This window comes from Lithobates pipiens, unplaced genomic scaffold (genome assembly GCF_037356315.1).
Source record: "Lithobates pipiens isolate NorthernLeopardFrog02 unplaced genomic scaffold, aLitPip1_a1.2 Scaffold_18, whole genome shotgun sequence".
NCBI classification, from domain to species: domain Eukaryota; kingdom Metazoa; phylum Chordata; class Amphibia; order Anura; family Ranidae; genus Lithobates; species Lithobates pipiens.
In genome coordinates this window covers 521534761-521560723 of record NW_027507758.1, presented here as the reverse complement: position 1 = coordinate 521560723, position 25963 = coordinate 521534761, and the positions used below count along the sequence as shown (strand labels likewise).

General features: G+C 42.2%; 1 protein-coding gene across 4 annotated transcripts in view; it reads right to left on the bottom strand.

Annotated features, from left to right (window-relative positions):
- The window catches only part of ASAP2 (ArfGAP with SH3 domain, ankyrin repeat and PH domain 2), a 356358-nt gene that overhangs the window by 52586 nt on the left and 277809 nt on the right, over positions 1–25963 (bottom strand). For all 4 annotated transcript variants that reach the window (XM_077488750.1, XM_077488749.1, XM_077488751.1 and 1 more), the window contains exons 10-13: positions 6601–6704; positions 5086–5155; positions 4498–4585; positions 2685–2733 (exon numbers count right to left, since the gene is read on the bottom strand). In XM_077488750.1, the coding sequence (XP_077344876.1) occupies positions 2685–2733; positions 4498–4585; positions 5086–5155; positions 6601–6704 (311 nt within the window). The remainder of the gene's footprint in view (positions 1–2684; positions 2734–4497; positions 4586–5085; positions 5156–6600; positions 6705–25963) is intronic.

Below are 25963 nucleotides of genomic sequence, written 5' to 3'. Positions count from 1 at the left end.
AAGTTCTAAAATATGGCTTTATTATATAGGAAAACTAATACTTATAACAGGTTTAGAGAAACATTTTTCTCATCAATTGCAAGACCTTTATGGTAATAGTGTTTGCACTATACTGTGGTGGGAAGAAGAGACTTGCTGCATCAATCAAAAAGGACTACTTAGCTACAACTGTCATTTTTATTTTTTTTACTAAAAAGCACATTGCTTTCATATTCCTAGGAAGTGCCTATCAAATTACCCAAAAATCGGAATCCCGTATTTGATTTGGCATATACAAGTATTTGTTATACAGTTGAAACTATTTGAAAGTTGTTCAGTGTATCCTTTAGAACCTGCAATTCCTAGAAAAGCCTCTAGATGGCAGAATGTGAAAAGAAACATGAATAGATCAGATAACGGCGGCATGCACACTGGAGTGTTTGTTCAGCTCCTCTGAACGCCTTTTCTGCTGGAGAAAAGCCGATTTAAAAAAAAAAGTATTGCAGGCTGCAGAAGAGGCTCTTAAGTTGGGGTGGGCTGTAAAGGAGGCCTTGGACTGGGAGAGGAGTGCAGAGGAGGCCATTGACTGGGAAATGGCAGTTGGTGTGGCAAAGGCCCCTGAATGGGGGAATACAAGGTAGATACTGGACTAGGTGAGGGGGTGTTTGAAAGGGCCTGGGCTAGGTGAGGGGGTGTTTGGGAAGCCCCCGGACTAGGTAAGGGAGTGTCTGGGAGGCCCCGGACTAGGTGAGGGGGTGTCTGGGAGGCCACGGACTAGGTGAGGGGGTGTCTGGGAGGCCCCAGACTAGGTGAGGGGGTGTCTGGGAGGCCCCAGACTAGGTGAGGGGGTGTCTGGGAGGCCCCAGACTAGGTGAGGGGGTGTCTGGGAGGCCCCAGACTAGGTGAGGGGGTGTCTGGGAGGCCCCAGACTAGGTGAGGGGGTGTCTGGGAGGCCCCAGACTAGGTGAGGGGGTGTCTGGGAGGCCCCAGACTAGGTGAGGGGGTGTCTGGGAGGCCCCAGACTAGGTGAGGGGGTGTCTGGGAGGCCCCAGACTAGGTGAGGGGGTGTCTGGGAGGCCCCAGACTAGGTGAGGGGGTGTCTGGGAGGCCCCAGACTAGGTGAGGGGGTGTCTGGGAGGCCCCGGACTAGGGTGAGGGGGTGTCTGGGAGGCCCCGGACTAGGTGAGGGGGTGTTTGGGAGGCCCCGGACTAGGTGAGGGGGTGTTTGGGAGGCCCCGGGCCCCTGGGGGGGTCAGAGCAAAGCTAGAGATGGACAGCCACCAGCTCTCTGCTCAGGGAGCACTGAGTGATTGGCGGCGTTTGATTACTCAGTTCTCAGCCTTGGAGCTGGTGGGGAACAGATGCAGCATCTACCTAAAATTCCCATAATTCTCTTTTAATTAACAAACATCTCCCGTTTCCTGCTATCTGGCCCACATGACAATTAGGCATCATTCGCTTGGAGCATATGCGTCCATGCCCATTGAGATGGCCGTGTACCGCTTGGGGATACTTGGTGTTCTGGCAATCCCTGTGCAGGCACTCCATTCAAAGTCAACTGGGACGCAGCAGCTGCATGGACATAGTCAAATGTCAACATTTAACATGCAAAGCAGGAAGGGATGCATGTATCCAAAACGCATAGTGTCTGCATTCAGATTTGTGCACCTACTTCTATAGATGAAGCTCTCTGGTGGATGCAGATGCAGCAAAAAATGGCTCAGGATACAGGACATGTCTTGGCACCTGTCTGAATGAGCCCTTTAAATTTATCAAAACTGGAGCAGACAGAATTTGGAACAGCTGTGCATGGCAACCAATCAGCTTATAGCTCTCATCTTTAAAACTGAACATAGAAGCCGATTTGTTGCCATGCACAGCTGTTCCAAATTCTGACTGCACCAGTTTTGATAAATTCCCCTCACTGTGTTTTACATTTCTTATTCCTGACTACTGAATTCTAAGTACAGCACATTCTTTGTTAAAGAGATTGTAAAAGGCACAAGATTTTTACTCTTAAGGCAACTTTCACATTGGGGTGGGGGGGGGGGCTTTACTGCTGTTATAGCAGTGATTTTCGGCCGCTGGTGGGGCGCTTTTAACTCCCGTTAACAGCCAAATAGAGGGTTAAAGGCGCCGCAAAGTACCGCTGCCGAATCGCTTTGCATGCGCTTCGGCAGTGGTGCCCATTGATTTCAATGGCAGGGGCGGTGGAGGAGTGGTGTATACACCGCTCCCGCACCGCCTGAAAGATACTGCTTGCAGGACATTTTCTAAAATCCTGCAAGCGCACCGCCCTAATGTGAAAGCACTCAGGCTCTCACACTGTTGCTGCAGAGGAGGCGTTTTTCAGGCGCTTTATAGGTGCTATTTTTAGCCCAAAAGAGCCTGAAAAGTGTGAAAGAGGTCTAAATGCATTCTATGCCCGAAGGTAAAAAACCTTCTGTGTGCAGCAGCCCCACCTGAGCCCCCTCTCGATCCAGCAATGTCCACGAGAACTTATCTGAGAGGCAGAAATTGCTCATTGCTCTAGTCAAACGCCTGTAAAAGCGGCATTTCCTATGTCCTGTGTGTATGAGCCTATAACAGTATAGGTGCACCCATTGACTGAACTCAGCAAAGGCAGCTTCATTAATTCAAAAAGTGGATTTCATACATCAGAAAATAAGTGAACAAATAGGAAAAACCTGCATAAACACACTTACATTTGGCACTCTTGCTCATCTTCAGTTTGGAAATGGTAAGTCCGATCATCTATTGTGAAAAGATAATTATAATTATGAGCATGCAAGTTAATGCTGAACAAAACAAAAAAAAACGAAAAAAAAAAAAAAAAAACAGGCCTTCACAGTGTTTTGTAGTTCGCATTACACGATAAAACTGTATTCACTTCCTGGAAACCATTTTGTGAAAAATGGTGAATAAAAACAGCATGCCAACCTGTTCTTTGAGGCATTTGCTCCCTATAACAGAATGTGTGTCCAAAGCTTGCTGCCTCAAAGCTTGCTGCCTCAAAGCTTGCTGCTCCTAATTCACTCAAATAGGTTATCCTCTATACAGTCATGAATGCTGCTGCCAGTCTCATCCACCTTACCAACCGCTTCGCGTCCGCTACCCCTCTCTGCCAATCGATCCATTGGCTGCCACTCACCCAACTATTTCAATTCAAAATATTAACAATAACTTACAAAGCCAAAAGCCATCCACAACTCAGCCCCAAGCTACATCACAAGCCTTTTCTCAACATACCAACCAAATCTTCCTCTTTGTTCCTCCCAAGACCTCCTTGTTCTCTAGCTCCCTCGTCACCTCCTCCAATACTAGCCTCCAGGACTTCTCCAGAGCCTCTCCCATCCTTTGGAATTCCCTACCCCAATCTGTCGACTGTCACCAAATCTATCCACTTTTAGGCAATCCCTGAAAAGTTTTCTCTTCAGAGAAGCTTATCCTGCCTTCACCTAACAACTGTCCTTTAATTTTCTCCATCATTTCCTACCCCACAGTTATCTTCTGTATCACTTGATCCTCTCTTCTAGATTGTAAGCTCTAATGAGCAGGTCCCTCCGATCCCTCCTGTATTCAACTGTATTGCAACTGTACTGTTTGCCCTAACGTTGTAAAGCACTGCACAAACTGTTGGCACTATATAAATCTTGTGCATTAATAATAATAAGAAAAAAAGAGCAGGCTTCTTATTTCCATATAATGAAGTCAATCGCCTAACTGAACTAATGAAGCTGTCTGCCACAGCCTTGAACTTATGAAACTTAGTAATAGATATATGTTTCACAAAAGCGAACGTTGTAAAATGCAGATAAGAGTTGGATAAAGCCAAAGATTTAGTAATCAATGTCCCAAAAAGAAATACAAAAATCGAATAGCACACTCTAATGCCGCGTACACACGATCGGAATTCTCATCGGAAAAAGCTCTCATGGTTTTCCCGACAGAATTCGGCTCAAGCCGTCTTGCCAACACATGGTCACACCAAATTCCGATTGTTTATAATGCGGTACGACGGGACTAGAAAAAGGAAGTTTAATAGCCAGTAGCTTATAGCTTCTGTCTCGTAGTTGAATCTGAGCATGCGTGATTTTTGGCGTGTAGGAATTGCATACACACGACCAAAATTTCCAATAGAAAGTTTTTCCGACAGGAAAATTGAGAACATGCTATCAATTTTTAGCTGGCAGAAATTCGGACAGCTAAATTCCGATGAAAAGCTCTCATCGGTCTTTTTCTGGCCGGAATTCCGATCGTGTGTACGCGGCATAATACTGTTCCATGGGTCGTGTAAAAAAAAAAAAAAAAAAAAAAAAAAAAAAAAAAAATATATATATATATATATATATATATATATATATATATATATATATATATATATATATATATATATATATATATATATATATATATATATATATATATATATATATATACACCTGATTGTCACTCAAATTAAAAAAGTTAATAATTTCTTTGCTATTCACACACACAGGAAAAATGGATGAAACCTACGAGAGATGAGGTCAAAGCTCTTCTTTTCCTCTGGATTTGTTTTCACTTGGCAGGTCAGTAGGTTCAGCTTTGCAGGAGGTAAGTTGGCCTGACAACAAAGTAAATATTCTATTTAAATAGTATTGGTACTGGAGACATCATTTATCATTAGTAAGTGGGTTTTCAGAAGGTAATCTATAATAGTTTTAATGATCGATACTTGTTCATTTTAACTTTGCATTTTTTTATAAGTCACCCAATTCCGTGTGTAAATTGCAGTTTCAGCTATTGAGGTCTGTTGAGGCTAATGAGAGGCTGTAAATAAGTGGAAAGAAGCCCAAATCCTTTAGGCAACCACTTCACTGTTGAAACAGCCGGATTTGTTTTAGTCTAGGTTTTAACAAATAACAGGGGCAAGCAACTGACAATCTTCAACCAATACTGAGTGAAAAAAAAAAAAGTCAGTATAATACAAGTTAGAGCAAAAACTTGTTTTCTAGGGATGGATATGTTAACAAATGCAGAAGACACTGTTAAAACAAGAAAGGGGCTCAAAATTGCAATCAATCTTTAAACTTCTTCACAAATTAGAACAAAACATCTACTTACTGTGCCATGAGCTATTGTGAGAAAGCCGTTCTTAACAGAGCACTTTCTCTTCTGCCACACTTTCCTAATCCTAAAATAAAAAAAATAAAAATGGTCTTAAAGTACCCATCAATAAAATTCACAGAAAACATCATGTGTTAGCATATTGTACAATAAAAGGGAATTTGACTACCCTTGTGTATGTAATGTATATATGATTTCAAATTATACAAAGAAACTAGAGTTAGAAGGGCACAATACTGGGATCAGGAGAGTACAGTACAGGTTCTAGGATGCTTCCCTGGACACTACCATCCCAGGACAGCTTAGTAAAAAGTGTGACTGTCCCGGCAGATCCAAGACAGTTGGAAAGTATGATGTAATGCAAGATTATCATTGGGCCCCCCATGCATCTGGGGCCCCGGGCAATGCCCATGCATTAAGACAGCCCTGCCCCCCTCCTCCCACAATAGTGCCCATCCTCCCCCCAAAGCAGTGTCCTCTGCCCCTCTACACATCATCACATCAACCCAACCCCCCCACTGTAGTGTCTTCTACCCCACCATAGAAATGTCCGCCTGAAAGTAGAGTCCTCTGTTCATCACTATACCTCTCCCCTCACTGTAGTGTGCTCTGTTCCCCCTCAGTGTCTCCTCCACATCACCCCCTCCCTCCCCACATACACACAGCACTGTGTAGGTAGCACTTCCTACCTGCCAGCATGTGTACAGCAGAGAGGAGATCAGGAGACAACAAAGGGCTGGGTGGAAGGCAGGAACAGAAGCTACTGGAGCTAACATTTCATAACAAGCTGGTGATTGGTTGCTAGAACCGCCTAGCAACCAATCACTGAAGCAGCTCCCACCACTGCCCTCCCTCCAGCACTATGCTGTCTCCTGCTCTCTGCTCTGCAGTGAATGAGAGCAGTGGAGGCTGGGGGGAGACAGAGCTATGGTCACGATCCACCTGTCATCTCCCTGCGGTTGACCACGATAGATGGCTTGCTGACCCCACTTTATAGCGTGTACTTGTCTCAATCCAGAGCACCAAGTGTCATTTCTGTTTCTCTGCTATAAGCATGAGTCACTTATGATGAATTTTCCTGACACAGAGAGAAAAATGGTGACAGGGGAGAGAGCTCCAGCTGATTAACAGCCTCAGCTCTGTTCTTGTGTGAAGGGGGTGTGTCCTTTGAGTCAAATTAGCTCTCAGAGCTCTCCTCATTGATGTAACTTCAGCTCTCTCCCCCCCCCCCCCCCCCCCCCCCGCTTTTCAGAGCTGAGAGATCCGGTATAAATTCTGAACTTTGAATGGATATAGGGGAAAGACGACTGTAAATAAACAGGTACAACGTATGTAGGAAATTTTGTTTCAGCTCTGTATCACTTGAGAATAGTTACTTCATTGGGTATATGTAAGGTTATAAAACCATTTTAACATAGATCTAAAAAAAACAATAAAAAGCTTATAATTGGCCTTATATTCTCAAAGTAGAGATGAAGTCAAAATCCTCACTTTAAAGAAACCCCTGCTTACCCATCACTCTTCTTGTAAAGGAAGCCAGTCCTCTCAGTACCATGTTCCTTGTTCCCCTGTGGCTGGTGCAGGCTATATGCAGCGCTCTGGCGGATCTGGGAATCCTAAGGAATTTCAAATAAAAAGGGGTTCAAATATACTTCTGTAGTCTTTAAATAATTTAGCAAAGTCTGATATGTAGAGCAGATCGTAAGTCAACTGATGGATGATGGCACACACACCACAATCTAATTGTGTAATCTACTTATTATATGCTGAACTGTAAGGTCCCTTTCACACGGGGTGGATCCGCTCAGCGGACTCCGCCAGCTCAGCAGAAGATCAATCGGTTGATCTCCGCTGAGCCGGCGGATGACAGGTCCGTCTCTGCTCACAGAGCAGGGAGAGGCTTGTCAGAGCCCCGCTGATTTCTATGGGGAGATCAGACAAAACAGACGGCATGTCCATTTTCATCAGATCCCATCTGATCCGCCAGATGGATGGGAAGCGTTCGTTTTGATCATATCGGATGGCAGATGGGTGTCAGTGGACACATCTGCGCCGACATCCGCCTGCCTATAGGAGTTGATGGGTGGCCCGTGCCTGCTCAGATCCACCTGAAAAATGGACAGACGGATGCGAGCAGACTTATCGCATGAAAGGGGTCTAAAGAACAATGGACATGAATGAGGTCACGCCATAAGCATTGGAAAAAATTCTGGATGAGGTTTAATGCAACTGTGATTTAGGGGGTTACTATTAAAGAAGAATTCCAAGTATTGATATTTTTTATACGTGGTTACATTGCTTCAGCTTGGATTAATGTAACTTTACATATACATACCTTGTCAATACCCTGGAAGCTGGAAATGACTAAATTAGACAAAGCTACTTCAGTGATCTCCACTTGCTTCTGGGTCCCATTCTGAGCAGCTGCCCTGCAACCACCCTCTGACTGGACGAGGTAGAGAGCCTAATTTCGCCACCCCGCCTCATCCAAACAGCGAACGCTTTGCGATGAGAAAACATTCTCTGAGTAGCCGCTGTATGAAGTGGCCGACCTCGTGTTCACAATGCAGCAGGGCAGCCTCTCGGCATGGGACCCGAAAGCCTCACTCTCCACCTCATTCAGTCAGGGAAGACTTTGCATTCATTCAGAAAATGCAAAGCATTCTCTGAATGGTGCCCATGCCGAGTGACCAAACTACTGTGTTCACAATGCAGCAGGCCAGCTGGTTAGCACAGGGCTCGGAAGCAAGTAGAGATCACTGGGTCTACTTCAGTGATTTCCAGCTTCCAGAAGTATCAGCCAGGTATGGTATATACATAGTTACATTGGTCCAAGCTGGACCACCGTAACTATGTATAAAATATCCATAACTGTAATTCTTCTTAAATTTTTTATAACAATGATAAGAGGTATTTATATACGACTTTACAATTATATCTAAGGTTCTCCTTTGCAATGTTTGAGATTATATAATCAGAACATGTGTTGCTCCATAAACATATTTTAGCAGAATATTAGGACATTTATGGGGTTTTTAAAGGTGCATAGACTAGTAAGGAGATAAAAAAAAAAAAAAAGAAAAGCATTTTATTTTTTACATCAGTAAAATTAGTACTTAAAAACAATGCAACACGACAAACTCAGGATACAGTCCTTACAGGTAAAGCAAGATTGACATAGTTCACAACATGTTTCACCCTGAAACTGGGCTTCCTCCTTCTGTCCCCTTAAAAACAGAGCCTTCTTATACGATGATAATATAGAAATATATATTATAATTAACAGAGAATATTTTAACATCATCAAAAAATAACATAAGACAAATCACCATGCTCAGCTCAAAAAAGCCCCTACTCACCCCAAGGTCTAAAGATAAATATATAACGCTGCAATCAATGGGAGTTCAGGGATTCTAAAGATGCCACAGCTAACCAAAGACTGCAGGTGACCGCAGGAGGCAATTGATGACCAACTAAATAGATAATAAAAATGTTTGAAAACTATAGTGTATATATATATATATATATATATATATATATATATATATATATATATATATATATATATATATATATATATATATCTTTCCTGGACCTCCTTATGTCAGCCTACCATGGGTCAGTTATATATATATATATATATATATATATATATATGTGATTTGTCTTGTTATTTTTTTGAGGATGTTAAAATAGTCTGTTAATGATAGTATATATATATTTCTTTATATCGTCTTATTAGAAGGCTCCGTTTTCAGGTGGACAGCATTCCTTTAGGAAGCCCAGTTTTCAGGGCGAAACATGTGGGGAGCTACGTCAATCTTGCAGTACCCATAAGGACTGTATTCTGAGTTTGTCGTGTTACATTGTTTTTAAATAATATTTTTACAGATGTTAAAAATAAAATGCTTTTCTTTTAAATAAATCTCCTTGGATTCCCTTACAAGTCTATGCACCTTTAAAATCCAATAAATGTCCTAATATTCTCCTTATTCAGGGATGTGGTGCCAATTATGGTGTGTTGTCCATGGCATAGAAACTATTCTATATTTTATCAGAGCAGCACCCATCTAAACTGGCATCTATGAATCTGCCATTCCAACCAACACTTGATCTTTGTGGCTAAAATTACAAATCAGAACTGAAAAGGGGGGGGGGGGGGATGAGTCAGAAGACTCTCTGAAGATCTGACATCTCTTTTTCTGCAGGCACCTGATTGATAGGCTTTATAACAGACAGGGATCTTTAATTCCTATCGCCTGACAAGTCCTGGGTGCCAGTTTTTTTTTTGTTTTTTGCTTTTACATTTAGACCTGCTGCGGGCAAGGAGCAGGGTTTAGAGCAGATGGTCAGCTCTCTTGTAAAAGCAATCTGAGCGGCAATCGGTTTTACAAGCAGCGGGAAAGCATTTGATCACAAAGATCTTGATGTGATCAAATGCTTTTAAGTGCAGAGGAGACCCCAGATCTCTCTATAAAGAGGACCCGTCAATGCCTATTGCTGTCACAAGGGATGTTTACATTCCCTGTGACAGCAATAAAAGTGATGAGAAAAAAATTAACACGACGGAGTAAAAATAAATAATTTAAAACATTTTTCTTAAAGCACCTGCATTTTTTTTTCAGAAAATGACAGAGCTGCAGATTGAAAAGGAATGGTAATTTTTAATAATATCCAATTACGATATGGCTACAGAGCAGCAATTGTATAAGCTATATTTGTTAGTTGCCATTTTTTCCCCACAAAAGTGCAGAAACCCTTTAAGTAGACATAGTTTGTATATGTGTTTGTATACATGTAGCCTATATAATATCTATCTCTGGGATTTCAGTGGTGAGCCCGCCCACCCCCCCATTGAGTGCCCAGCTCTGCTTTTCTTACTATTGGCACAGAATCTCACTACAGCATTGTCTATTCTGTAAACTGAATGAAAAATAAATAATATGGCTTTCTGCCAGTCAGCCCTGGTAACACATTGCACAACAAAAGCATCCCAAGATAAATCACTCAGCTTGCAAATAGCCTGCACATATCCCAGGATAGGCTTAAAACTGTGTGACAGCCTGATAGTGTGACAGTGATTATGGATGTTTGTCTTTTTCTCAAAAGTAAACAATTTAGATGACAAAAACATACTCTACACAACCTTTTTATTATCTAAATATTTAAACAGGGAGAACTCTGTTTGAAAATAAATATTTGCGGTATTTACCTGCCTCAACACCAATGATGGGGCACTATTCCTCTCAGGGACACCAATGATGGGGCACTATTCCTCTCAGGGACAACATTCTTCTCAGGGACACCAATGATGGGGCACTATTCCTCCCACTGACACCAATGATGGGGCACTATTCCTCCCACTGACACCAATGATGGGGCACTATTCCTCCCACTGACACCAATGATGGGCTACTGTTAACTCCCACCAATGCCAGGACATTTACTACTCTCACTTGGCTACAGTCCAGCCCCTCTGAAGTCTGACGGACAGTAAACTGGCCCTAAGGTCTACAAGGTCTGGTGGCCACACAAACTTTGATAAACAATCAGCATATTTTTCTATTAATCTCTTCCGATAGGAATAATCAATTCATAGTGGACATCACAGTCTGATATTCCAAGTGGAATTCAGCAGATAGGTAGATTATTAATCAGATCCCTGTTTAAAACAGGCAATCTCATAACAAGATCAATCGAAATGAATTGAAATCAAATTTAAGACTGAATCATCTTGGTTCTGACGATTGACATAAAACAACCGATAATTTTCTGCCCTGGATCTAAACCAAGTCTAAGGCCGCGTACACACGGGCGGATTGTCTGGCCAACTAAGTTCGTCAGACAATCCGACAGACAGTCCATTCAAAATTTGCATGAACGGACTTGACCACACACGATGAGCAGACAGTCCGCTGAAAGCTTGCGCGATGACGTGTACGGCACGTACGACGGGACGAAAAATTTGACGTCCAATACACTGCAATGCAACCTTCGCCGTGTAAATCCTTTCTGAGCATGCGCCAAACTTAGTCTGTTGAACTAGCCTACTCACGAGCGGACTGTCCGCTGAAACCAAGTTTGGACGGACTGTCTTACGGAAATTCCGTAAGACTTTGTTCGTCAGACAATCCGCTGAAAAAGTCCGCTGAAGCCCACACACGAGCGGATTGTCCGCTGAAACACTGTTCAGCGGACTAAGTTGGGCAGACAATCCGCCCGTGTGTATGCGGCCTAATAGATCGAAAAATAAGTTATAGCTATTGGATTGGTTTCTGATTCTATCATTCTCTCCAAATTGCACATAGATTGGATAATAAAACTGAAGTGTATATGGCCACCGTAACGTAAGATATGCTCTGTCATTACTAGAATTATTGTGTTCTCCAGAATTATTGAAGCACTTATAACTGACGGCATCCGCAGCTAACCTCTGTGTAGCCTGGTAAAACATATTTTGATTTTTGTACTTTTGATCCCATAACTTATGTTCTTAAAATAAAAAAAAAAAAGCCTTTTTTATTTAAAAAAAATAAAAAGAATAAAATAAAAAAAAACTTTTATTTTATACAACCGGTACAGAGATTTGGACATAATGTACAATGACTAATGCATTAACATTTAGGCCAGGATGAACAAGGCACTGGAAGTTGGTACGCAGCATACAAATGTCATATTCATTGTAGACATTCTGCTACTATGCACTGCTAGCTAGTACAAGTTCTATTATCTGTGTGTTCTGCCAGGCTGAACATCCTTGAACGTAGAGACTTGTGTATGTTTGAGATAGGCACAGGTCTGCTGAATCTATTCACGCACAATGAAAAGAAGCAGCAATTCAATAATTAACATTTGCAGACTCTTTTTTTTAACCAATTGGTAACTACTTTCGCATACGGTATATTGTAAAATGGCATTCAGAGAAAAATAAATCTAAAAAATGATTCTACAAAGTCATGTCAGGAAAGTTGTTGGCAAACATTTTGGTACTACACATTCCAAACGTAGTGCAAATAATTTTCTCAAAAAGACGCAGATCCAAGTGCTATGAATGGGAAGATGATTCAACCTATTAAAAAGAATATCTGGGGATAGAAATACGAGAGCTGCCACTGCCGACTTGCAAAAAAAAAAAAAAAAAAGGAGCAGACTCTAGGGCTGTCATTCTCATTTTTGCTTCACTGCCTAGTCCAGGGGTGCCCAACCAGTGGCCCGGGGGCCACATGTGGCCCGCGGAGCCCTCGGATGTGGCCCGCATCCTCCTGTTCTGGGATGGAGGGTTGGCAAGCCCAGATTACAGGTTGCCTACCCACCATGCCAGAGCATTAGTGTTCTGAATGAAGCCAGTAGTAGAAGAAGCAAGCACTTGCGGAGCAGAGCCGCATAAGCCAATTCTTACTGCTGTATAGCACCAGCTCCTGTCATAGGTGGAGTGATACCAAATGCACTTTGGGACAGAAAGTTTATTACTAAAATCACAGTGTATATATGGACATACCTGTTCTGCAGTGGTTACCAGGCTGCTTTTAAACGGATCCACAGGTGTAGCGCAGTGTACCTGCAGCTTACCTGCACTGAGCCATTGGTTTTACCTGTGGGTGTGGTGCACTTTCAGAAAGGGCACCACACCTGCAGGATATGATAGAATTCTATGGCAAAGTACAGCTAACATGCAGGAAAGCCACGTGTACGGGTAGACCGCAGAACATCAGTGTAAAAGTAGCCTTAGGCCCCTTTAACATGATCTGTCTGACCCAATCCATTCACCTCTATGGAGTGGCAGATGTAAACAGACTTGTGACCGTTTACACCTGCCTCCTTCCAATCTGATCTGCTAAAAATGAAAAGTGGATCTGTCCCCTTCCATCTGATCAGTTGAGAGGGCCCATAGAGTAGAGTGGGCTTTGTCTGTGTCTGCTTTGCATATGCAGAACTCATCTGCTCATTGTGGCCCGCGACTGGTTACTAAGTCGATTAAGTGGCCCTTACTCTTCAAAAGGTTGGGCACCCCTGGCCTAGTCCAACGCGGACCACATACAAGCAAGCTGCCAGTAAAGACTGCCCTTCCATTTTGCATGCTTGCTCCTGGTCAGGGGCTCACTAGGCAAAGAAAAATAGATGCGATAACCAGGCAAGGTGTCTGCTACACCCAGGGTTGGTGCAAGGATTTTTGACACCCTAGGCAAAAACCTAAGTCAGCAACAGCTCCATAATGCCATGCTTACAAGTCCCCTTTAACCTAAATAAGGCCACATATTAACATTGAGTTAAATGCAAGTGATCCCACCTCTCCCTCAATTTTCATTACAGCTTGTATTTACGGAACCATTTCTCAATAACTGGTGAGTCTCAGGAGATACAGTGCCTATATAAATCCAATAGAGATATGCATTCCCATTATTTGGTTTGTGGTCCTTTTAAGGGGGGGGGGGAGAAGAATTTTTAGGGTCAATGTACGCTGGCTTTAAAAACCCCTGTGCTATAGTCAGAAAAAACAAAAAAATTTTGAGCATTTTTTTGTACTAGCATTTTGCGTTTTTTTTTCTGCCAGAAAACTGCTCTTTAAAAACACAAAACAAAGGGTTTTATTTCCTTCTCTAAGCCCTTGTACACACGGTCGGAGATTCCGACGGAATGTTTCCTATCGGACCGTTTTGTCTGATATTCTGTGTGTGGTCTGCATCGGACTGTTTCCGTCGGAATATCCGACGGACCAAGTTTTCCAACTTGCCGGTAAAATTTTCCGGCAAAATGCTCCTATCGGACATACTCCAATCATGTGTAGCCTACTCCGACGGACAAAGTGCCACGCATGCTCAGATCAAATTCCTAGACCAAAGCTATTGGCTATTAGCCTGAACGTAGTCCCGTCGTAACGAAATAATGTCATCACGTTATGTACAATCGGATTTTCCAACAACTTAGTCCGGCCGTGTGTATGCAACATCACTTCCGGAATTAATCCGTCAGAATTACTCCGACGGATTTGGTTGTCGGAATCTCCGACCGTGTGTACAAGGGCTAAGTGCTGAGCTTAAAAAAAACAAAAAAAAACAAACACCTCTAGACCACCCTTTTTCAAACAGGGTGCCTTCAGGTGTCTTCAGTGGTGCCTAGCAATTGCCCAAAAACTGTATACAAGCCAGCGGGTGGATCAAAGCTTCCTTTTCATTGTGAAAGATTACAACCTTCTAGCTGCCAGTGTCCTGACAACCAATGATGTCATTGGTTAATAAGAAGGACCCCTCCCCTGCCCTTCTTCTTTAGCACTGGGATCAAATTAGCTGAGTGAGGGAGAGAAACCGAATAAGAAGCTTTGGAATACTAATCAGTACCAGTGTGTAAAGGTATATTTGCTTTGGAAGAATAAATCACTGCTAATGTTGGGTGTCCTACACATGTGGATTTGCTATATTATGAAAAACGATTTGTTTAGTTTAGATTAGTTTTCTTTAAAGTTTGGAATGGGGTGCCTCCAGATTGTGTGGCATTTTGAAGGGTGCTTTAACTGAAAAAAAGTTGAGAAACTCTGCTCTAGACTGTCTAATGTGCATGGACCAGTGGCTGCTGGTGCTAAACTTTTTTTTTTTGGGAGGGTAAACAACCCCCCCCCCCAATCCGCACTCACCCCTCCACAGCTTCTCCTCCCAGCCAACCTGATTCGCCTCCTGCCCTGATTGGCTGAATAGTGAATATTGCTTCGTTAGTGTCACAAATGGATGGGTTTGGGGAACAGCGCTCTTCTCTCCGAGCCCAACCTTTTCCAAGCCAATTCGAGCCTCAGGCTCTAACAATGTGGCTTGAAAAAAAAAAAAAACCTACGAGTCTGGTGCCCCACATGCAAACTAGGGGGGAGACGCCCCTTATGGACAGGCCACTTATGGCATGGACACATACCGCATTTATGATTTCTTGGCCATTTTTCAGAGAATATGAATAAACACAAACTTTTCTTTCACTCATGGTTAGTGTTGAAGCCATATCAGTCAAATCATATCATCAGTGTGTTTACTCTTTTTAAATCATAATGACAACAGAAACTACCCAAATAACCCTGATCAAAAGTTTACATACCCCAGTTTTTATCTTAATACCGTGTATTGCCCCCTTTAATATCAATGAAAGCTTGAAACCTTTTATGGTATTTGTGGATGAGGCTCTCCATCTCCTCAGATGGTAAAGCTGCCCATTCCTCTTGGCAAAAAGCCTCCAGGTCCTGTAAATTTGTGGGCTGTCCTGCATGAACTGTACGTTTGAGATCTCCCCAGAGTAGCTCAATGATATTGAGGTCAGGAGACTGACATGGCCATTCCAGAATCTTCACTTTTTTATGCTGTAGCCAATGACAGGTCGACTTGGCCTTGTATTTTTGGATCATTGTCATGCTGGAAAGTCCAAGTACGTCCCATGTGTAGCTTCCTGGCTGATGAATGCAAATGTTTCTCCAGTATTTTTTAAATAACTTAATGCATTCATCTTGCCAACAATTTTGACCAAATTTCCTGTGCCTTTGTAGCTCACACATCCCCAAAACATCAGCGTACCACCTTTGTACCTTTCATAGGCCATGTTGACTCCACTCTAAATGAAGCGTTTAGGGTTGTGGCTAAAAATCTACATTTTGGTCTCATCACTCCAAATGACTTTGTGCCAGAAGGTTTGAGGCTTATCTCTGTGCTTTTTGGTGTATTGTAAGCGGGATACTATGTGGCATTTTTGTAGTAATGGCTTTCTTCTGGGGACTCGACCACGCAGCCCATCTTTCTTCAAGTCCCTACTTATTGTGCATCGTGAAGCAGTCACAACACATTTTCAGAGAGTCCTGTATGTCCCCTGAAGTTATTTTTGGGTTTTTCTTTGCATCCCGAACAAGTGTCCTGGCAGTTGTGGCTGACATTTTAGTTTGTCTACCTGACCGTGGGTTGGTTTCAAAAGAACCCCACATTTTCCACTTCTAGATTAGAGTTTGAACACTGCTGTTTGGCATTCTCAATTCCTTGGATATCTTTTTATATACCTTTCCTGTTTTTTACAGTTCAGCAAGCTTTTCCTGCAGATCCTTTGACAATTCTTTTGCTTTCCTCATGACTCAGAATCCAGAAATGTCAGTGCAGCACTGGATGAAAGATGCAAGGGTCTGTCAGAAGTTCAGAAACTCATTGACCTTTTATAAACACACACTAATTACAAGCAAACAGATCACTGGTGAGGATGGTTACCTTTAATAGCCATTCGAACCCCTTTGTGTCAACTTGTGTGCATGTTATCAGGCCAAACTCAGCAGGATATGTAAACTTTTGATCAGGGTCATTTGGGTACTGTTTCCATTACGATTTAAAGAGAGTAAACACAGTTGATTGATGATAAATGGCTTCAGCCAAACACTAACCATTAGTGAAATAAATGTTTATGTTAATCACAGTCTCTGAAAAATCGGCAAGAAATCATAAATTCTGCCAGGGTATGTAAACTTATGAGCACAACTGTGTAGATATATTTAAAAAATGATATAAAGGACTAGGGATAGTTTCCAACCCATTTAGAATATCTTTGATTACCACAGCTAATATTTCTTATACACACCAGTATGACGCTGTGCTTGCACAGGAAAGAGCAGGGATGATTGCCCTCACAGGTAAGACCAGTTCATTCCCAGTGGGGCTCTCTTGCTTCCCTGGGGTTGCCACTTCCTGTGGATTTCCAATGTACAGGCTCTGGTCTCTCAGAGGATTTGTTCACAGCTGTTTAACTGCATTTAAAAATCTCTGTGTAATACAATTCTGGACCTGCTTCTGAGAGACCTTTCATTTTATGTGGTTAACCCCAACCTCACCACTTCCTACAGCCAGCCTTCATTCAAGAGGACCATAAAAGCACTGTTTTTTTGGACATGGATAAGTGCTACCTGCAGGAGAACTCGTGTTGGGCTTTTTTCTTCCTGGAGAGGGCACTTGCTGCAGGCCAGCCGCTAAAGAGATCATTTATATGCATGCTGCACAGCATCAGAGTGCTCACCCATGTGTAATACACAAATATGTACTGGAAAATGCATGTAGGTAGTCTCTGCATCTCTAACAAGACAAATGGTTTTCGATCTTTAAAAATAAATGCAACCCTCTCTGGTATTCCATTTCATCCACATTTTTTCTATAGTGCCAAATGGCTCAGAAATAATCAATAGTCCATAATGAATTGATAACATCCTCAATTAGCTGGTTTTAGCCTCGAAAATATCTGCCTGCAATCATAGCCTTACAAGTAACCATCGGATTGCACACTTTCCTAAAGATTACCAACAACTTGTAATGCAAGGATGTCTCTTGGCTGGATGCAAAGAGAATACACTGTCTACAGGCTAGGCCCTCTAACTACATATGTTTTGGAAAGCTACAGGTGATTGGACGCTCAGAAAAGGTGCATGGACAGCTTTGGATTATCCTTTGAAGTGTTAACTCTTGGTATATTTTGCTGATCTACACAATGTGTTCCCCTTTGGCTGAATGTAAATTGATCCATACATGATGTAATCCTGATCTGGCCAATCAAGATGGCCCAAGACTGGCACCCAGAACATGATGTCAGCCCTGGCGTGGGACCTTGTGAGTGTTGGATCGTTGCAGAATAGGAGTATCCTAGACTTTAGTTCCACTTTAAAGGCTGTATAGTTTGAAAAGTGTGTGGCCTTCTTGAAGTAAAACGCCAGCCAAAAACATCAAGATAAAAAGAATAACCCATTTAAAGATACAATCTCAAAACCAGATTTGCTGCTATATTTACCTACAATCCAGACATTTCACCTATAGTCCTTTTATTTCCCTGCCCCTAGCTGTTCTCAGCCTGATGGCCAGCTTCATTCAACCTACATTCTCTGATCCCAGGTTGTCTAGGACCCACCCCACCCTAGTCTGTTAGGGTCCATTCACACAGGGCACTTGACTGCCCCATGCAGGTCTAGGTTTTCCCAGCATGGGAATGCACAGGTGTTGCATGCATTCCCATGCTGATAGTCCATAGAAGTCTATTAGGCCACACTGCTGCACAGACAGAGCCCGCTGTATCCTAATATGACACACAGGTGTGTGTGGGTACAATTCCCCAAACTAACCTGGTGTGCATTTGGGGAACTGCACCTGCATGTCATATAGGCACTGTCTGTCCAGCTTCATATCCCAACAGACTGCTGACACAAGGATGTACTCACCATCTGTACATAACTGTACTGGGAAAACAAACCTGCACGGGCACGCAGTTAAACACCCCGTGTAAATGAACCCTAAGACTCCTTTGACACTTGTGCCACTTTGGACATCAAAGTTGAATCAAGTCGTACCCCAAATTTTCCAATTCTAACCATTCATATATGGGCAAATTAAAGTAGTAGCGACTTAATAGTAGTTCACGCACTACTTTGGTCTGACTTTCATGCAACTTGGGGGGGCCATAGACTTCAATGTTATCCCTCATAAGTTGCTTTAAAGCCATACCTGAATGTTTTACATGCAACAACGGACCCTACTTTGTCAGAGGAACAGCAAGCCACATCCAAGTTGCATCCATGCAAAGTTGCACTCCAAATTTGTGTGACTTTGGAGTTGTACAAGTGTGAATGTAGCCTTACTGGGCAGTAAAGCTGTACAGAAATGACCTTTTCTCCCTGTCACTCTGCTCTCTCCTCTAGTCGGTATCCTTTTATTTTTAACACATTAATTGTACGACTCCTTGTGCTACTTTTTCCTGCTACACTCCAGTTCTCATGAACAGGAAGTGCAAGAGGCTGATACCAGGTAAAATGCAGGTACTTTTATTGGATGTATTGATGATTAAAAGTCTGCATTCATTTGTGTATTTTCTATTGTCCTACAGTTCACCATTAGGTGATAAATACACTGTATTGTACACTGATATGTGAACTCATAAAAACTGCGTTTTGGATCTTCCATAGACTAGTCCAAAAATTTCATATTGGGAAATAGCTAATACTGCAGAGCTAAAGATATTGAAGCGACTTTCCCTGTGGTTTCATCTGCCAAAATCCTACATCACTACAGGACGTGGTCGTAACAAAAGGACCATTGTGGATTGAACTATCGCAAGCAATGGGGGACAATCCCACAAGTGTCAGATGCAGAAGATCTTCAGGGGCCACAGGTCAAAGACAGGATTCATAACCCACTGTCTCACATGGGCAGAACTCCCCACACCTCCTGCTTGGTCACCAGGACAGGAACTGAAGGTATATCTCCCCAACAGGAAACTATCAGCAATAAAGACTAGACGGTGGATGTAACAGTGGATGTAAACTTTCTCCATTCACAGAAAAAAAAAAATGGCAGGAATTTAAATTTTTTTTTACTATTTACTATTTATCACAGTATATAACATTTAAGTTAGTATAATAAACAACCCCAATCTATGTGTGGCAGATAAATGGATGTTGCATTTGACCTGATGGCACCAATGGTTTATACAGACCCCAGTAAGAAATGACCAGTCAGGGTAAGTACAGGCTTCTTTCATTTATATAGAGTATATTGCACTTGGAAAGAATGCAGACAGACACACATACACACATATAGGTGAAACACATACTGTAAGGAATGAATGGTATTAAGACACTTACTCTTCTAGACTTCGGTCACAAGAGGTTAGAGCATACACAAGAAAGGAAAAACATATTCATGAGTAACAGGCTGATTATTTAGTAGTTAACAGTAACACTCATCAGAAAACAGACAATGTTATAATAGACAAAAACAGGGGTACAGTGTGGGTCAGCCAAGCAGTATCTGACTGCCTGTTGTCTGCATTAATATCTTGCTTTCACCATCAAGTAAATATCAGCTGTCAATAAGAAACAAATGTCATTCTGGCGGCCTTTAAAAATGGCAACCTTTAAGTCAGTTATGATATCATCCAAGCAGTTATATCAAATGTCACTCTTCTAAAGAGTTTGTCCTCCTTCTGTCCCCTTATGGCTTGATGCTAGTGAGCTCAGTCAGCCAACTGGCTTCTTTTATCTCCAAAGAAGAGATATCACCCCTAGGTTTCCAAGCTTTCCCCCAAATAGTAAGTACAACATGTGGATCCTGCTCTACACCAGACTAAGGTACTACACATCATACCATATATACAAAAGTTCCATACAAGTAATAGTCCATGCAAAACAAATTGTGTACCCTGTGCAACCTGCAAAAACTGATCCTTATTCCACTTGTTAACTTCTTCAAATGACACCTTCCATTTATTATCACCACTTCTTATAACTCCTCGGTGAGTTAACTTCATTTTTTTTTTTCAGGGGGAACTTGGTGGAACTCTGTTCCACCACCTCTGGCTCAGACCCTTGGGGGGGTGGGCAGCTGTTCACCACAATCACTTGTAAACACAGAAGTCCGGTTTCTGTGTTTACAAGTGACAGCTCTGCACTGTGTGTGTAATCCCGCTGAACTCTGTATGTAATGCAATCAAGGTATTTAAAGAGGAAGTAAAAGCACTGAACATTTTTTTTTAAAAAATGCCACCTGCAAGGCAAAGGCATAACGAGCTAGTATGCATAGCATACTAGCTCATTATGAATAACTTACCTGAGAACGAAGCCCCTGAAGCGGTCCTCCATCTTCACTGCTGCCATGTATCCCGGAGTGACTTCCGGGTCTCGCTGCTCCGGCACTGATTCGCCAGAGCCGTGATGACGTCACTCATATGCATGCGCACAGGAGCCGCCACGGTTATCTGCGGCGTGCTCAAACTAGGTTTACCTGTAGGTCAAAGTGGTTTGTAAGGGTTTACAACCACTTTAATGCCCCTTTAAGACCCTCCTGTTTGTGAAATTTGACTGATTACACCCACTATTTGATGTGATTTGGAGGGTGTGTGTGGGTGGAGGGGTCTTGGGGGGGGGGGGGGGGGGTCGTGGTTGAGTTCCAGCACCTATTATTTGAGAGAAAATTCCCGGGTTAACCTACTTAACATTCAGTCATATTGTGCCTGTCCCTTAGGTGGAAAATATCGGGTTTGCTGGCTGTATAAGAGATGTCATCTCACATTACCACACACTCCCAGAGACCGATACCAAAAGCATATGATTAAAAAAAAAAAAAAAAAAAAAAAAATCAGTGTTTTACATAAAACCCCCACTTTAAGAAATGCAGATTAAAAACACTCACAATATATTGCACACTACAACTGGTGCACCACAGTATACTAAGCTAATATTACATATGTTGACATCGATCACCTCACCATGAAGACTGCAGCTTGTGTGTACATCAGATATTTCAAATAGACCACCGCAGCCGGTGACGTAAGTGGGAGGAGTCACGTGAGAAGTTACTGAGGAGTGCACCCCGGGAGAGCAGCCTATGGTGGGAGCTTGTATCCAATCCCGAGGGCTATTTTACATAGCAGATGTACTCACAAGCTTTGGTCTTCATTGTGATGTGAGCAGTAACGTACATAAACCCAGCTCAGTGCACAAGGTGTAGTCTTTTTAATTGCTAAATTCTGCATTTCTTAATGAAGTTTTTTTTTTTTTTTAAGGGAAAACATTAAATTCTTTTTATTATATTCAGTAAAACTTTCAGTAAAACCTTGGATTGTGAACATAATTCATTCCAGAAACATGCTTGTAATCCAAAGCACTTGTATATCAAAGCAAATTTCCCCATAAGAAATAATGGAAACTCAAATGATTCGTTCCACAAAAAATTTATTCAGAAGTCCTTCAGTTTATAGTTTATAAAAAGATATAGCAATGTGATAGGTTGCTTAACCATAAAATGTCCATCCACAAATGGAAGCCTCCACAAGGGGATTAGAAGCAAAATCCAGCAGGAGCGGCAGAGTATAAAAGAGAAGAGAGGGGCCTCTAAGTGTAGTAATATTTTATTATTTAAAATTATTTAATGAAGGTACAACATTTAGCAACTCACATGGTTGATGATTTAAAGAGACACACAAGTATGCAGGCATCCGGGGTAAAGCTGTCCACCATTCTCCGCACTGGTGGATCTCATCACTGTCAGTCTGCAATTGTGACCAGGAAGACTACCCTGCAGTAGAGTGATCTGAAAGTATGGCTTGAACTGCTCGTGGTCGATGACTTTACAACAGATGCCTGCATACTTGGATATGCCTGTTATAATCATCAATCATGTGAGTTGCTAAATGTTGTACCTTCATTAAAAGTAACCATATATACTCAGTTGGACGTGTATCAAGACATAGCTTGTATATCAAGTCAAAATGTATTAAAAAAATTTGTTGGTCTTGCAAAACGCTCTCAAACCAAGGTTTTACTCTATTTAAGGTCTCTGGGAGTGGAAGGTAATGTGAGATGACATCTCTCATACAGCACAGCAGATCCCATATTTTCCCTAAAGGGACAGGCGCAATATGACCAAGTATTAATTAGGTCACCTCCATGAGGTGAGCTGCTCAAGGTAGTTAAATAGGAGTCACAAGAAGTGGTGATAGCACACGGAAAGTGTCACTGACGAAGTTAAGAACCGGAATAAGGATCACTTTTTGCATGTTGCACAATTTATGTTTTTCATGGACAATTGTTGTATGGGCCTCTTGTAAATATGGTATTGCTGTAGTACCATTATTCTGGTGTAGTGCAGGATCCACTATATGTATTTTCTTTAAAAAGGTGACGTGGACACACAATTGTTCCAGCAGCACACTAACAGTATAATTTTTCTTTTAATTTTTGGTTGCCCAAGAGTATATACACTTCACAAGCTTTCCTGTATGCCATGGGGTCTCACTGTTTCAGCTGTATCCACCAAAAGGTCCAATAAATTAAATCCAACAGAGGTAGTGGAAAGAAAAAAACAGCATCTCCTGCAAGCTATTAATACTTACCCGTTCTACTACCTGTGTTGCAAGTTTTGCTCAGTTATATAAATGATCAGTTCTAAATGTAGTAGTTCTGGTAGTGTCAGATGCAATCATAAAGTGTTGGTGGAACGACAAGACATCCAACATACAAGGAAATGTGCTGGATGCTGAAGTTCTTGCAGCAAGGTTATCTGTTCTAGGCATGGGACAGGTAAGTACTAATCACTTGCTTTGCACGGAGTTGAGTTGCCGTTTTCCCATTTTAAAAATAGCAACAGGGTCACTTTAAGTGCATATAACTAATGGTAACCAATCTGATTCCATCTTGCATTTGGCTGACGGCAACCGATTGTTATTGTTTATCATGCTTACTGTTCACTGAATAACGCCAGTAATGGTGTCTACAGGTGAAAGGAGCTCAAGACCTCAAATGTATAAAGCTTGCCTGTGGCAAAAACTTGTCCATTTTTGAAGCACCGATTCTTTGGGCCCATTGTTCAGTAGTAGTAAAAAAAAAAAAAACGAAACACTAAGACTCCTTTCACACCAGGGCGTTTTGCAGGCGCTATAGAGTTAGAAATGGCACCTGCAATCCGCCCCAAAAAAAGCTGCAGCGCTGCCCCATTGATTTCAATGGGGAGCAGCGGTGGAGGAGCGGTAAACACACCGCTCCTTCACCGCTCCAAAGAAGCTGCTGGCAGGACTTTTCCCTGACGTCCTGCCAGCGCACCACTGTAGTGTGAAAGCCCTCAGGCTTTCAGACTACAGACAATGGTGCAGCTTCTTTTGGGGTGATTGCAGGTGTTATTTCTAACGCTATAGCGCCTGCAAAACGCCCTGGTGTGAAAGGGGTCTTATAGCTGGTCTTCACTGACTTCTTACAAGACATATGCGAATATCTGATTAATAAATCAGGTTTTATTTGAAAACCTCGTTTGCATATGAGCTCTTGGCTAGGTTTTCTTTTTATTATTGTAACCTTTTATGCAAACAGACCAGCCAGGAAATGAAACAACGGCCCTCAAACAAATGAGAAAATTATATTTGGGCAAGAAATAAAAACGGACAATAAAGTAAATTACAGCTATTCATACATTTTATGATTATTTTATTAAAAGGTTACCAAAAACCGCAAACCCAGAACACAGGCCAGTTACTGGCATTCTTTATACAGATAGACTGTGTGAAAGAAACTGCATGGCTTTTTCTTCCATAAGAGCCTTCCAATCTATAATTTTCCATCCAGCAGTAACTCTGCTTCATTTGACTCCTTTTAGACTCCTTTTAGACCCCTTTCATACTGGAGACGTTTTTCAGGTGCTTTAGCGCTAAAAATAATGCCAGTAAAGCACCTAAAAAATTTCTCTTCTGCAATCCCAGTGTGAAAGCCAGAGTGTGTTTTGGATCATTGTCATGTTGGAATGTCCAAGTACCATGCGCAGCTTCCTGGCTGATGAATGAAAATGTTCCTCCAGTATTTTGCCAACAAATTTGGCCAAATTTCTTGTGCCTTTGTATCTCACATCTCCAAAACATCATCGATCCACCTCCGTACCATTATCTTGCACAGGTGCTTTAAATCTGAGTCAATGGCTTGGTATTTTGGACAACTTTTATCTAAGAGAAATTCCCAAAACATGGCCTATTGGGGGTACTTGAGGACAGGGTTGAGAACCACCACTATAGAAGACAGGGAGGTGCACATTTTGAGCAGAGAAGACTACCGGTTGGCAAGAGGAAATAAAAGGTCATCTATGTCCCACTGGACAATTATCCCTAAACCATGGTGGATGGAGCTTTGTCACCATTTATCACAACAAATCCTAATCTATTCAGTATAAATATTCACATCTACAGCCATATAACTCAAACAATTAAGACCTGTTCCAGGCTTAATGAGACCATGGTGATTGGATTATGTTAGAAAAACATGGTGATTTCCAAACTTTCACACCACCTGTTACTGGCCATCAACATCTGCCTTGATACATTTCATGACAGCACAGTGATGGGACCAATGTGACTCTCTGGCTCCTGTGGCTTTAAAAACTGGGGTATTTTACTGACATTTAAAAGAGCTTTGGATGAGCCGTGAAACAACTTCAACAATAAAGTGGAATTAAAGTCTAAGGCTGCCAATAGATTCATCATTTTTGTTGTTCAGTGGGCCAAGGGGAAGGAAAAAGTGAGCGTATTTCCCAATCCACACAAGCAAGGTGGGTGGAGGAATCTGATGGACACACTGTGCCATCGTAATTTAATAGGGGAAGTCCTTTGCTCAGAATACACTGATCAGCAGCTGCAGCCATTGCTCAACAGAAGTTTATTTTGCTTTATTTTATTTTTTTGCTTTTTTTAACATTCCTGTTCAACAGAACCTATCAAGCACAAAGAACCAAAGATTATTAAAAATTGTCAGCTGAACTTTAATCCAATCATGGCTAGCCTAACACTAACTTAAAAATGTCTACCCCCCCCCCCTCCTCCTACCTACCCTGTGTAAAAAATAAATTCTGTAAAGTTAAAGTAGTGTTCCGCCTGGGGAAAAAAAATTAAATAAAAGTAAGCAGGTACAAATACTGTAGCTATTGACTTTTAATATATGGATACTTACCTGTCCGGGGTGCTCTACAATACTGGCACCCCAGCCGATTTTCGGATCGGCTGTTGGGTGCTGCCATTGCCATTAGCCATAAGGGAAATGGGCAGCGAAGTGCGCTACGCTTTCTAACTGGCCTGGCGGCAGAAGGAGGCGGGGGGGGGCAAACTTCAGAGGGACCGAGCTGCGGCACTGTCTCCCGGAAGTGGTGAAGGGTACCCGAAGGGGGGGGTGGGCAGAAGCAGCTAAGTGGAGGTTCCACTTTGGGTGGAACACCACTTTAAAGTAATTATAAAGGTTTTTTTGTGGGGTCCCCCTGGAGCACTCCTGGCCCCTCCTCTTCATTGAGTGCCCCCACAGAAAGCAGTTTTCCATGGGGGCACTTGTGTGGGTACGCTCCCGAGTCCTGCTACTGCGTCCACTGACACAGAC